Below are 14,756 nucleotides of genomic sequence, written 5' to 3'. Positions count from 1 at the left end.
TAGAGATTAATGAGGCGTTGCTTGCTCTCATATCACCTCGTTTGATATAGGTTCAGTTCAGCTCAGCATGCTTTATTGGCATGCAGGTTATATGAAGAGGGTTGCTAAAACATAGAAAGAAAGTGGAATAAGTAAAAACTTTTGTTTAGTTTTGGCAATTAATGTTTCTGCTTACTTTTCCCCACAGTACCTGGGGTTGGTTGAGGTGGAGGAGTCAAGAGGGATGCATGTATGCGAGGAGGCAGTGAAGAAACTAAAAGTTGTAAGTAACCCACACACACAAAAACAAAGACACACACACACACACACACACCTCCCCTGCTGCGGTACTGGAGGTTTTGGCTTTGGTCTATATCGGCGGTTAAAAGTAACCCCAAGGATCTACAAAGTTCACTGGAGCTCATTACAGACCCAGTTGCACAAAGCTCATGCACCAAACTATCGACCATACACACACACACACACACACACGCGTTCAATACTCTCTCCCGTACTTCTTCTATCTTGTTATTTTCTCTTCTTTACCGCTTTCATCTCCCTCATCGCCCTCCCTGGTGGGTCTTAGTCTATGTGTCCTGTCTGTCTGCTCGTCTGTCTGACCGCAGTACGTCCAAGAGAGCAGAAAATGAGATTTTGGCTAACATAAACTCATATAAACGCACAGAAAATGAGATTTTGGCTAACATAAACTCATATAAACGCACACTGACACACACACACACGGTTTCACCCCCTGGGAAGCTGGATTTCGGACAGGGAGCGTGTGAACAGAGTGACACAGACTGGTCAGTGTCAGACAGCCACACACACACACACACACACACACACACACACACTCACACACACACACACACTCTGCAGTTAAAACAACAGTGTCACTTTCCTCACAGCTTTTGCTTTTTTCGATGTAACTTGAATCAAACCTGAAATTTTTATTATAAAAATCAGATTTCGCAGCAAATATGCAGAGCAGCACATCTTCACCGTTCAGCATACATTCACCCTAAACGTGATTCCCCAAGAAGGAATCTAACAAAGGGAACTACTTTATCAGAAAAAAACTTAGTTTACTGAATCACAGCCAGTCTAATGCATACAGGAGAAATGTTCTATACATTCATTCATGTCTTCTTCTCTTTAAAGTCTCCCTGCCCGATCAATTCTATTTGTCTCTGTCCTCCGTCTGTATCAGCATCTTTCCTCTGCAGCGTTCTCGCCTCTCTGCAGTTTCTCACACTGAAAACTTCATGCCAAACTTATCCTTTTCTTTTCATTCCCCCACCCCTTCTCCCTCATTTAAGCCTCCCTCTCCTTCTCCACTCTTTTCCTCCCATCCCTCTCTGTTTCTTTACCTCTATTCTCGATCCCTCTGTCTTCCCCTCAGTGGGATTATGCACAAGCTGGGGCTCCTTGTCGCTTTCGCTGTTGGTTTCAAAGCCGTTTCCTGCTGTGCTGTGGCTTCTCTCTTCCCATTACGTACTCACTTACGCACACACTCGTATGCAGACTAATGTGCACATGCACACACACACACACACACACACACACGCTTCCACACTTGCATGGAGTCATTGTTTTTTTTAGCCGGTGTATTTTTAGCCCCAGCCCATGCTGAGTGTGTTATTAGTTCTGCCTGGTGCCCTCCTCTGGAGAAATAATTCTTAGTGCCAGATGGCACCGTTTTTACCTCTGCCCGCCTCGCCGCTCTAAACCCACCACTACCTCATCTGCTGTGAGAGTAATGATCACTTTACATAACCATGAGTCGTAGTAAAAGTGGCTTTACATGCCGGCAGCTTGTTGATTGTGCCTCTTGAAATGTGCGAATGCTTAAAATTCATTTACTGTGCATCTTGGTCACTTGGAACTAAAGTTATAAATTATTTATTACTACCACAGTTTTTTCTGTCATTCCAGAGCGGGAAAAAGACAGTCAAGGCAGTATTGTGGGTTTCAGCTGATGGACTCAGGGTGGTGGATGACAAAACTAAGGTAAGCGAACACATTTTTTGTCTTCTTGTTTCATCCTCCCCTCTTGTCTTTGTTTTCTATCTACCTCATCGCTCAGCGGGAAACAAGGACGAGCAGAGGAAGTGTGTATCCTGCAGCCACACAGGTGTTTTATCTACACTATGGCTCACATTCTCCACATCTGCCCACGACCAGATAGGAAAAGAAACAGAGTGTTCAGGTCAAATAAAGACAGAAATATCTCCTCAAACCCTCTGATGCTCTTGGTTTATCATCTCCCGACCACGCATCCATCTTTCTTTTATAGTTTCACGTTTAGTTAAGACGCATTCTCCATCCTCAGACCACCAACAAATGTGTCACTCTGTCCCAGTTTGATGACACCACCTTAAGGCACCTTAAGACAACACCCTGCATCTACTGTCTTGATGCTCCCATGCCAGTTTGAGCCTTTGTGTGTGTTTCAGAGCTGACATATGTGACTCATGGTTTCTCGCTGAAGGTGCTTAGTGGGGGAGAGAAGATCAAGTAAACACAGGCGCACACACACATGCTCTTAAGTGTCTGGTGGCTGGTGAGGCCTCCTACAGCGTGGCGCAGCTCGCTGTGGCTCTATTGAAAGCAGGGCAGAATAAAGAGCAGCAGAGAATAGAAGAGAGGAGAGCGAGCCCAATGGGGAAGCCTCTTTCTCTCGCTTTCTTTTACTTTATTATGTTTAGAGGCCACACACATGACCTCACCTCTTCCAGTCCCTTGCTCCCTCCCCTCTAATCTCTTTTCACTTCAGTGATGTATCTCATATAAACATATTAAAGGCAAGGCTGGCAATATTGTATATTTTTCTTACAGTCAGCAAATCCCCAAACCGACACTGAATTGATCCCACGAACAAGCATTATCTGTGAAGTTAAATATACAGATATATCACTTTCTTCTGTGCCGAGGAGCTCCACTGTCGTCCAAAAAACAGTAAAAACACACCAGCAGACCACACTGTTACACTGGCTGACATGTTATTAAGGTGAACATGGGAACTGTAGTTTATTTCAAGTCACAAAATATTCTTCTGCTGCCTGAAATACAAATGCTACAAATCTGTAACCCACAGGTGAAAATAGTCCCCAACAAATGCAATATTTCTTCCTGTTTTAAGTTTTTTAATTAAAGGTCCAGTGTGTAAAGGTAGTGTGGGCTTTATTTACAGAATATGGCAGAAATGGAATATGGCATTTATAACTACGTTTTCAGGGTAAGGCGAGGGCTATTCACTCAGTTACAAACAACAATTTCACCACTAATGCCACTAAATCTTACACATTAGACCTTTAAACTATGTATTTGTGAACTGATTTACATCATAAAGTATGATGGTGGACGGACACGTTGTTGGTTTTAGTCTTTTCATACAGGTAGGGTTTGTTGACAATAGGTTAAAATATAATAACACTTTAACAAGATGATATCACACCAGTATCTGAGAACGACAAGAGTAAACTTGTTGAGTTTTGTGTGTTTGCTACACCTCCTTTTATCCATGTTTATCATCTTATTGAGACACAATTCCTGTTTCTTTCCAGGTTAAGAGCTTCTATAAGATGCGTTTTAAACAAAAATGGAAATATTTCAGTAGTAACATGAATTTTCAGTCACGCAAGACATGTCAGGTTGTTCACACAGTGTTTGGACTCTACCCTCTGTTTTGATACATGTTCCACTTAAAGCAAGTTTAACGTCTGTTATATTCATCACTCTTTCGCAGTCTCATCCGTCCTTCTGTCTACCAGTGCCTCTTTGCCACCTTTTATCATCCGTCCAACCCCATCTATGAATCAAGCAAGCAAGCACGCCTTAATAACGCCCACACAACCATTATTCAAACGCTTCCCCGCAGTCCCTGAATGTACGGTGTGTGTGCAGAAGATCTGCATGACCTTCATAATGCATCAATAGAAAGAAACTGTAAAGTCTTTTTGTGCACAAGGCAGAGAGACTTCTCTGCATAGATGATGACACTCTGAGTCACACGCTGCTGTGCAGTGTTCTCCCTTTCAGTGATGCAGGGACATGATCTGACTCAACTTTACCCACAAACACACATACACACACATACACACACACACACTTTCTTCTTGTGCTTTTCATCAAGAATACACTTCACATAAGCACAAACGCACACATTGCTCTCTGCTCAGCCTTTCACCTTGCCACCAACATCCCCCTTCATTCACTAACAGGCCCACAATGAATGGACTGTTATTCTTCTACCTCTTTCTGCTTCTTTTCTCCTCCTTATCCCCCCTCCTTGCAGTCCCTCTTCCCCTCTCCTCATCTTCGCCTCGCTTTGTTTTCGCCGACACTGGACGAGAAAGAAGGAAGTGCGTGGATGAGTGTGTGAACCCTCATTCTCTTTCTTCCCTTTCTTGTCCCTCTCGCCTCTTGTTTTTCCTTCTCTTTCTGTTCTGGGTGAGTCAAAGAGGTGAGCCGGGGGCCCCTTAATGTACACAGAGAAAGAGAAGGGCCTCCTCTTAGTTTCCTCTGTAGTGACTATAGACGCAGAGACAGGCTGAATAACTCTTTCATAGAACGAAGGGCAAGTGGTGGAAACATCTTGGAGATGAAAAGAGGGTTCAGTGTCATTAGTCTGTGGTCACTTTCTTTTCTGTCACTGGTGGATGTGTAAACAGGTTGGAGTGAGAGGGGTTTCATGGGGTTAACTGAGGTTGAAAGCAATGTGTCAAGTATTGGATCAGTCGACAAGCCGCAGCGCTCAGTATTGAAGCTATATTTCCTGTCTGTCATTGCTGAGTTAAGCTCCTGTTAGAAAGACAAAACCATGTCAGATGTGATTTGATGCAATCTACCTGCTGGAACAATACGGTTGACTTGATTGTATTGTGTAAGCTGTCAAACCGGATTCTCTCTGACCTCTGTGTCCGTGTTTTTCTCTCTCAGGACCTCATTGTGGACCAGACCATAGAGAAGGTTTCATTCTGCGCTCCTGATCGTAACTATGACAAGGCCTTCTCCTACATCTGCCGAGACGGTACTACCAGACGGTGGATGTGTCACTGCTTCATGGCTCTCAAAGACTCGGTGAGGGGGGCAACTAACCTTCCATTGATCCCCCAGGGAGCATTTCTTTCTTCTGTCTTTCTGAACAAATAGAATGGGTTCAAGGGGACAAGCGACAAACAAATGGGTATCCACTACCACAGTTGCTATTAGAAGTTGAAACCTTTATGAATTTGAGTAAGTTAAAGTACAAATGGCAGCAAGAGTCCACAAACATAATTTGTCACCTTCACTCACTTCTAATTTCTTCAGTGTTGTAGTTGTAAATCTAAATATGTCTGAACTAACTCTGGCCCTTCTAATCATAACATCTACGCAGTTCAGTGATTATGGGTAATGGTGTTTGTTTAGAACTACAGACAGCAATATTAAATCATTTGTTCCAAGGCTGAATTTTTAGTTGTTTTCTTACAAATGTCACTTCTTGACCAGGTTGTCATTTCATTTAAACTGCAAATTTTGCCATGTCATCAAAGTGCCAAATGACAAAGTTAGTCTTTTGCCTTGGATAGTGGCGGGTTGTTTTTTTTTTTTTACTACTTTTTGTCCACCAAACAAAGTAGTAAGTAGTGTTTAGTAGTACTTAAGTAATACAGATTTTGTTCAATTAACAAAATCTGTATTACTTACTACTGTACTTACTACTGAGAATGTGAGGCAACCCTTCTGCCTCACCTCCTCTATCCTAGTGCAACTGAGAAGTTGCACCAGTGGTCACAAAACACGCGAAAAACGCAAAATGCGTAGATAGAGCCAGTGTTGACTTTCTGCTTGTTTTAGACATTTTTTTCTTTACACAAAACAATAAATCAGTTAACTTAAATTAAATATAATAAAATAGATTAACTGGATTCATAGCATTATTTTTGTATGTTTTGTAGTGTGATTTCTAACCTCTGGTGTTTCGACTGACCTCGGGATGACAAGGTTACAATGTAAGGACAGCTGCAATAGAACCAGTACCATCATGGTGCATTGTGGTTTCAACCCATGGTGGTTTCATCAGCTTAGACCGTGAGTTGGATTATTAATGTGGACGGAAGAGAGCGCAGCACAGACCCATGGGATTAAGGAGAGAGGATTAGACAGAAGCCTGTGGAGTTATCTGTCCATCTCTCTGTCTGTCTCTATTTCCACCACTCTCTCATATCTCTGCTCTTCTTAAACTGAACTGTCCCTCCTTTACCAGTCGTGCTTCTGGTCTGTAAAGACAAGAAGTGAAGAAAGTCAGGGAGAGGGTTACAGAGGTGGTGGGAAAGTATAATTGCAAAAGGCAGCCTGGCATTAGTTCCATTCAGCGCCACGGAGCGTGAACTTATGTTGACATTTGACAGCGGAAGAGATTTGAGGTTGATGACTGCACCCTAATCCGATTCTTCACTGTGGCAGCTGTAGTTTATGAATGTATGAACTTGATTTGAAGGTTGACATGAACAACATTCGTGCGTATAAACATAAGGAAAAACCTCTGTAGGAGAAAAAACAATCAATATGGCTGACAATGAAGACTGCTGAAGTGTGAAAGCACTAATTCTGTTTTACTCTGAAAGTCTGAAAGTGATCAATCAGGTTTAGTGTATATGACCTTTAAACTATGTCTTAGATTCACTGTTTTTTGGCTCCACAGGGAGAGAGACTGAGCCATGCGGTCGGCTGTGCCTTTGCTGCCTGTTTAGAGAGGAAGCAGCGCAGGGAGAAGGAGTGCGGTGTGACGGCTTCCTTTGACGCCAGTCGCACCTCATTCGTGCGTGAGGGCTCCTTCCGTGCCAACTCCTCCTGCAGCCAGCAGGGCAGCAGCAGTGAGCGAGATGACAAGCTGCCGGACAAGAAGAAAGGTAGCAGGATATTTCAAAGTGTGCACACACACACTCAGATGTGTCTTTCAATACTGCCCATATGGTCACACAAGAAGGCACAGTAGATGATCAGTAGATTATGTACAGCAGCAATACGTCTTGAACAGAAATGACCATGTATCCACTTCCTCCTCCAGACCAACCTTCTGCAATTCCAGCCCTTCCACCTGGCACTGCTTCCCCACCCGAGGGTGCGGCGTCCCCCATGGAGCGGCCAGAACCCGGCGGGCCTCATGCTATCCCTCGCCGCCACGCGCCCATCGAGCAGCTGGTGCGTCAAGGCTCGTTCCGGGGATTCCCGGCCCTCAGCCAGAAGAACTCTCCCTTCAAGAGGCAGCTGTCGCTCCGCCTCAACGACCTGCCATCAACACTGCAACGCAAGACCGACTTCCAGACAAAAAACCCTGGTGAGTTGAGAAGTTGGACTCACAAATGCTGATGAAGGGACCCGATGACCTTCTGACCTTAACAACTTCTGTTTTTGAGATGAGCTCAACCTTATGCTGCTGTGAGCCCCTCACAGAAACACTCATCTGTTAGTTAGGTTCAACTGTTGAGCTGGGCTTATGGACTGTATGAAAATCATTAGGCACAAGTAAAGGTCAAATTATTACCGAAAGTAGAGTTGTTTTTTTGAGAAAGCAAAGGATGCTCTCTTGATTCATATCAGCCTTCTGAAATATATATATAATAAAATACCAAATTAGATCAGATTCATTATTTGGAGACACTCGGCAACAACAGAGCTGCTCGTGTCTGGTTAAAACTGTGCATTTGGTAACTGTTCAGTGTTCTAGAGTCTGCTGCAGAGCTGCAGTTTTTGCAGGAGAGTTATTGATAATGCTGAGGAGGGCGTTTCTGTTTTATAAAGTGAAACAGTACAGTGTTTCCATGTAGCCTCTTAGAGAGAATGGGTCACGTTTTGCTTCAGTATTAGTTTTGATCACATGTGGCAGGAATTCAGTGTTTCTTTGAATTTCATTCAGGTTAAGTTCAAGGGGAAAAGCAACAAAGTGCAATATATACATAAATCATACTGCTGCTTTCACAGATAAAGACACAGAAGCAGATTTAGCAGCTGTAATCAGAAAGAGACCTAAATCCTATCTGAGGTTAATCAAATTAACTTGCAGATGCTAACTTTATTAAAATTGATCCTGTTTCTGGAGGAAAGGCATTTTGAATTAAATGTGGATCAATCCTCCATTTAATTCAAGATGCCTCTCCAGTACACACAGTGAAATCAGAGGGGGTCTCTCCCATGCTAATGCAACTAAAAATATATATATTTTAAGAAGGATTTTAGTAAATCGATGATAAATATACTTGCTTTTACAGTATGTAGTGTCTCTTCCTTTAGTCTACATGTCACATTCACCCATACATATAGGGCAGATTCTGCCACGCATGGTGCCAACTGCTCATCACAAGGTAACTAATCATTTACACACCGATGGCACGGCCTTGGGGAGCAATTTGAGGTTCAGTAATTTGCCCAAGGTCATTTCAACATGCAGACTGAAGGGAGCTGGGGATTGAACCACTGCAGTTCTGATAAGTGGACAACATGCTCTACCTCTGAGCCACAGCTGCAAACTAAAGTTATGTTTTTTTTGGTCAAGAAACATCACCACTGCCTCTCCACTCGAACACAAAGTACACATGGGGGACTCGGTGTTCCACTTACGTCGTGGCTGTTTGTAGTTTGGAGCATTATTATCTTCCATTTGATTTCGGTTTGGCATCACTGCCCTCCATCTCAAGAGGTCTGAGCAATCATATTACGGAACAAACCTCCAGCAAATCTCAGTCGCATTCACATTTTCATGCAGACATGGTGTAATTCTTCAGTTTAATCTCATCGCTTGCCTCCCATTGAATATAGGCCAAGATAAGCAGTTGTGTGAAGTGCTGTTATTAGTGTCAGTGCTAATGGTTGGGCATGTGTGGCTCTTTATTGTTTTGTTTTTTTACTAAGGACAATTAGTAATAACTGACTTACCCCTTACTGGTTGATGTATACACACACACATACAGGAACGCACATACGCATAGACACACCCACTCTGTGTGGTGCCACAGGATCAGAGCACTCAGTAGCAAGGCTGATTATAGTCATTAGGAGAGACGAGAGAAACGACTGGGGGACTCCTCTGACTGGAATACTAAACCAAAACATACAGCTCCCACTCCATTTCTCATATTCGCTCCTTTCATTACACCGTGATAGTCAGTATATATATATCCAGAGGTAATGCAGTTTGAATCCTATACGCACAGTGCTCTCCCTGTCTCACACACAACACACACTTAGAGGTAGAAGCCAATTTCACTGCCTCCCTCCTCCCTTGTGACTCTCTGAACAATGCCTGTATTGATTTGTGCGGTCAATCAGCTGTCCTGGTTAGCCTTCGGCAAGCCCTCTGCCAGCCCTCAAACCTGCACTGAGAGAACCACGTGTACACATATAGACACACAGGAGAGTGTTTAGGGTGCGTCTGAACTCTGCGGGACACTGGCAGGAGTAAGGAAAGAGAAGGATCACAGGGTCTGTAATCGCAGAACAAAGCACAGAGAAATCTTTAATGGTAGACATTACACATGCCTCCAGCGCCCTCTCCACCCTCCAGTGTACCTCATAACCTGTAGCCATACAGTGGAATCAGATGTGAGAACTATACTGTATATTTATCAGCACAAATGTTTGATGTTTGCTCCACAGTGCCCCCCATCTGTGTGCATTCACTTACTTTAATCCCACCCCTCCGCACATTCATTCTTCTGCATGCAAGTTATTAACGCAATGTCGCGAATGTCATCAAGCTCCTCTTTGTCAAGTGTTTTGGACAACTGGATCGAGATAGCAAAAACAGGAAGGATGAGGGAGTGGAGGAGAGCAGGAGGGAACGGCGGAAGAAACCAAATTCCTCCGTCCCTGTGGCCTTCGTCACGAAGGGAGGGACCAGGCAACAAGGAACGGGGAATTAGATATGATACCTATTTATATCTGCTGTCTGTGCAGGAGAGCTTTAAAGCTGTAGCCCTAACCAAAGTCAGACAGGAACATTATGCTGCCTAATCCCTCACTGCTCGGATCAGTTACAGTTGGTTTAAAAAACACGGATAAGCTGAGCCAAATTCACCTCTGTCTGAGTCGTCCCTGTGTACGAGACATACGAGGCGGTGACATAACAGGCTGAAAAGTATACGAAGTGTGATGTTACATTGGGTAGGTTAGCTCACACAGTTGTTGTGGCTAAGTATGAACCTTATTTTTCATAAGATGCCACATTTGTCTTGAGAATCTTTCGTTTTTGGGTCTTTTTAGGTCACTAGTGTCAAAGTCTTCATCCGCTCCAGTTTCTATGTGTTTGATTCTAACTGGGTCTGTTACACAGTTGAATAATTATTTTTTCTTCCTCTTTCTGTTTGTTTGTCCCTCTGCTCAATCCTTCTCATTACCTTATTGCCCCCCCCCCCTTCTGTGTCACTTTCTTGCTAGTACCAGAGATGGATATGGGGATGCCATGTGACGGAGACAGTAGTATTAACGCCCTGTGTTGCCAGATCAACAATTCCTTCACCAGGCCATCAGAAGAGCTCTTCTCCAACCCCTCTTTGTCTGCAAATGGCCCTTCAACCTGCACTGTGCCCCCTATCCTGCCTCCACCACCTGCACCGATGCAGGGTAAGCATCAGAACAGTAACATGGATTGTTTTTTCTCTGAAGTGAACTCTGGTGAGGAAATCATTACCTTTATTCTAAATCTTTAACTTTATCTCTCCAGCTACTTCTTCCTGGGTGCAGGCGGAGCCTCCGCTCCACTCTCCTCCTCCGGTTTCCACGGCGATGCAGATGCAGGTGCAGAGTGGACACAGGCGCACACCCTCTGAGGCTGAGAGATGGCTGGAGGAGGTTTCCAAGGCTGTCAAGGCTCAACAGACCCCACCCCCAGGCCCCACCATCCCCACCATCCCTGGACCACCCTCAATGTCGAGTCAGCAGATGTCCAGTCAGGCAGCCATATCAGCCGCCCCGGTGTCCACTGTCCCCCTGTCCCTTGGAACCATGTCTAAACCTCTCATCTCTGGCCCCTCTGTTCTCTCAAGTCAGGCCCCGATGCCTCTTCCACCCATGTCAATATCATCAGTTCCTCTAATACCAGGTCCTCCAGTGTCAGGCCCCCCTATGTCTCTACCTTCCATGTCCATTCCCACGATGTCTGGTCCGAGTATGTCTGGGGCCTCCATGATCCAGCCTTCCCTCCCAGGGCCTCCAGGCTCTCTTCCAAGCTCCATGCAGCCGTTCCCTTTGGCCTTCGACTCCACTCCAGCCCCTGTTGGAATGTTCGCCAACCAACCTGTCCAACCTGCATTCATGCCCATGCAGACCTACATGCCAGGCCTGGCCAGCAGTATGACCTATCCGAATGCCAGCGTGCCTGTGGTGGGCATCACACCTTCACAAATGGTGGCTAATGTCTTCTGCACCGCCACTGGTTCATCTGGTGCAGGTGGAGTCATGGGCTCGGGCGGAGGAGGACCCAAAGTGGGCTCACTTGGAACAGTCGGGCAGCACCATTCTCACCCAGGAGCTCCTGGAGGGTTTTCCACACCTCCATTCTCTTCCACCCCGCCATTGTCATCAGCCATTAATGGCCTCCCATCACACAGCAACATCATGATGGACCTCCAGAATGGGACCTCCAATAGCGGCGGCAATGGTGGCAGCAGTAGCAGCTGGCCGCCAGAGGGCAGCCAGCTAACAGCTCCGGCAGCCAGTGATTTCCAAGACGATGATCGCTTTGAGGCTAAGTGGGCGGCACTGGAGGCCAAACCGACGCCTCAGCAGCCTGGAAATAAAGCCCCAGCTGCAGCCGCCAACCCTTTTTCTAACAATCTTCAAAAGACTTTTGAGATTGAGCTTTAAGCCAGAGTTAGCCACCCAAAGCTGTAGCTCTAGCCCTGGAGTTAAAGCCTGAGAAAGCCGGGCGCTAATTCCAGCATCTCTGCTTATATGGGGATGCTGGTCCTTAAAGTTAGCCTAGCATCTGACCTGTGGCAGCCTAGCAACTTGCTAAAAGCTCTTATAGGAGTGAGCGTTATCATGATCTTGATTGCTTTCTTTTACACTCCTGTGAGAGCTTGCGAGGAAGTTTGCAGATTGCTGGGCTGCCACTGGAGGATCAGGTCTCTAGCTCTCTAGATTTGATGGACGGAATCCTTCAACTCCACCCGCTACCCACCTTTTCTTCCTTGCTTTCACCTCTCCACTCTGGCTTTACTTTACCTGCTGCAAGTCCCTGGATGTACTGTATGTGCCCCCTTGAGGACATTGTGGGGGGAAGCACGGCTCAGTGGTTTCTTTCTTTAAAAGGGGACTCCATTCAGATGCATTCCAAACACATGGTGGAGAATTTAGCGGACACGGCTACACTACAAGACGTGCGGAGGAGCAGCGAAGTGATTTGTTGACTTATGATCAGACTGATGCTGATCTTAGCCAAGCACAGCAAAAGTCTGGATACCTGAAAGGACTAGCCAATGATGTAAGACCGACCCTACCAACTGAAAAGGACTTACTGACTAATAGTAGAGATTTATGGCCAAATTATTTTATTTATTGTATTTCTTTTTTTTATTATTTTAACAAGTTATATATACTTTAAAAAAATCAAAAATTTTAAAGCAGTGTTTCAGGAGCTTTTTTCACCCCCTATATTTATTTTTGTTGAACCACAAAGAGGAGGGAAACTACAGGTAGCAGACAGCTAACAGCAGTAGAAGGAAACATGTAACAGGAACCAAATAGCAAGGGCTTACAGTGCAGTGGTGTGTTGTGCAACTTGTGAGATGGTCAGTGTACATAGCGGCATGTTTTATTCCACCCGTTAGTCCTCACATGTATACACTCCACTGCTGCTGAGGCCGGTTAAGTCATTTCTGTTGCTAATACCTCCCGTCAAGGGTTACTGGGACATGAAAAATTGCTTCAGGATATCCAGCACACTGACACTCTGGACTATACTGCACAACAACAGTCCCTTTGGACTCCATCTTCTCCAGACAAATCCAAGGAACTTCAACTCAGTGGAAACAAAAAAAACATACACACATGCTATACAACACTGTGCAACCCGTCAGAAAAAAATATATTATGCACTACATTCCTTTAATGTGCTCAAACACAGGGTATAGTCTCATCACATGGAGGATGACTGTGTATTCTGCTGCACTCATTACAGATTTTGGGATTGATGATTAGAGGTGAAAGGAGAAGAGGAACATCGACTGAGACAGACTGAGGCGAATCAAAGATCTGAGATGAATAAGGGATTTCTGATGCAGATTTATTTAGGATATTTGATTGACAGGAAGAGAAAATATAGAACAGAAGAAGAATAGATTGCTAGAGGAAAGAGGGAAGGATAATCCGTATGTGAGAGACTGAAGGAGAGAATGGAGTTATACAATTTTTTTTTTAAAGAGAGGGAGGAAGTCTGAATAGAGGAAAGTGTGATAAGATACGAGAAAAGAGATGAGAGTGAAGGACAGAGTGTGTGAAAACATTAAGAACAAAGGCACATTCATCACTTAGCCCAGAGTACTGTCTGCCGTTGGAACTTTTTGTCTCAAGGCCAAGCCACTTCCATTTCAGCGTTGTGTTCCTCAACCCCTAAAACCTCACAGACGACACATCTGATCATATTTCTTACAAAATGTTGCTTGTTATATAATTGCAGTCTCATAAAAAAGATTTGTTCTAAGTATGTGCAACTCCCTATATAGTTCAAACTTCAGTAATGTCAACAAAGCTTTCTGTGTTTTAACTTGCAGTTTCCGGCATGTTTCATAAAAAGTTCAGGTCCGTTCAAGAAGATTGCAAAATTAGAGGTGTTTTCTATAGAAGGGCTTTTTCCATGTGATGTGTAGCAAGCAGGTGGTTTCTGTATGTTCTTCAAAAATTGTAATCTGACCAGAGATGCTGCTGTTATGTTCCTTGGAAATTGAATTGTATGGATATGGACTGCCATTGATTAGGTTTCCTGCTCAACTCCCCACACTTTAATTAGCTTACTGGGTTCTCTTCCTGTGGCAGCGATCCCGTCTGATAGCCTGCCTTCTCAGAGAACTTAAATTTATGTACCACCGGCCTAATTTATACCATCTCGGGTCCTCCCAGGGATTTGTCCTTTGTTTTCGGACGAATCAATATTTCTTACCCACCGAACAAATCCAAATCGCTCTGTCTGCCCTCCTCTTTCTACAGGACAAGACTGATTCACTCATGAGATCAATGTTTTTATTTTATTGAAAATATATTTTAGCCCTTGACTCTTGTTTGCACGCCCTCCAAATTATAAATGTAGGTTAATTGTGTTCTGCGTTAGCAAACTAAATGACCTCATAAACTTGATTGTAAAACCATAGTTTAGTGATGGTAACAAAGCAAACCAGTGGAATTTATTTTTAATCTTTATTTACAGAATTTTTGTATTTAAACCTACATATTTGTATTGTAATTACATTGTACAAAAGATAAATAAAGTAATATAATATTACTGCTGGTGGCGTTTGAGCTTTTCACAAACATTCTTTCAGTTGCTCTCGCTATAATCATGCTCACCTTCATCTTTTCATTTTTGCCTCCTTGATTTTCAGCTGCTGTCTTTTGTTATTGATCTGACTCTTCTTGCTTTTTATCTTTGTTTCCACGATTGTGTCATTTTCTAAATGTAGGACAAATCTTTAAAACTTGTCAAAAGTTGAAAATGTAAGCTTTTCCATCAATTGAAGCAGGTTAAACAGCTTCCTGACACTGAAGGGTCATGAAAGCTGAAGTGGGAGGAGCTGTTT

At 44.0% G+C, this 14,756-nt stretch overlaps 1 protein-coding gene across 4 annotated transcripts in view; it reads left to right on the top strand.

Annotated features, from left to right (window-relative positions):
* numbl (NUMB like endocytic adaptor protein) overlaps positions 1-14,207 on the top strand; it is a 58,962-nt gene extending 44,755 nt beyond the window's left edge. For 3 of the 4 annotated variants that reach the window (XM_019270114.2, XM_019270113.2, XM_027280649.1), the window contains 7 exons: positions 188-262; positions 1,918-1,992; positions 4,924-5,064; positions 6,671-6,878; positions 7,037-7,306; positions 10,402-10,587; positions 10,688-14,207. In XM_019270114.2, the coding sequence (XP_019125659.2) occupies positions 188-262; positions 1,918-1,992; positions 4,924-5,064; positions 6,671-6,878; positions 7,037-7,306; positions 10,402-10,587; positions 10,688-11,829 (2,097 nt within the window). In that variant the 3' untranslated portion in view covers positions 11,830-14,207. The remainder of the gene's footprint in view (positions 1-187; positions 263-1,917; positions 1,993-4,923; positions 5,065-6,670; positions 6,879-7,036; positions 7,307-10,401; positions 10,588-10,687) is intronic. The other variant, XM_027280650.1, reaches the window with a different exon arrangement.
* The last annotated feature ends 549 nt before the right edge of the window (positions 14,208-14,756 follow it).

This window comes from Larimichthys crocea, chromosome VII (genome assembly GCF_000972845.2).
Source record: "Larimichthys crocea isolate SSNF chromosome VII, L_crocea_2.0, whole genome shotgun sequence".
NCBI lineage: Eukaryota > Metazoa > Chordata > Actinopteri > Sciaenidae > Larimichthys > Larimichthys crocea.
Note: the sequence above shows the minus strand (reverse complement) of the source record. Positions and strands in the feature narration are given on the sequence as shown.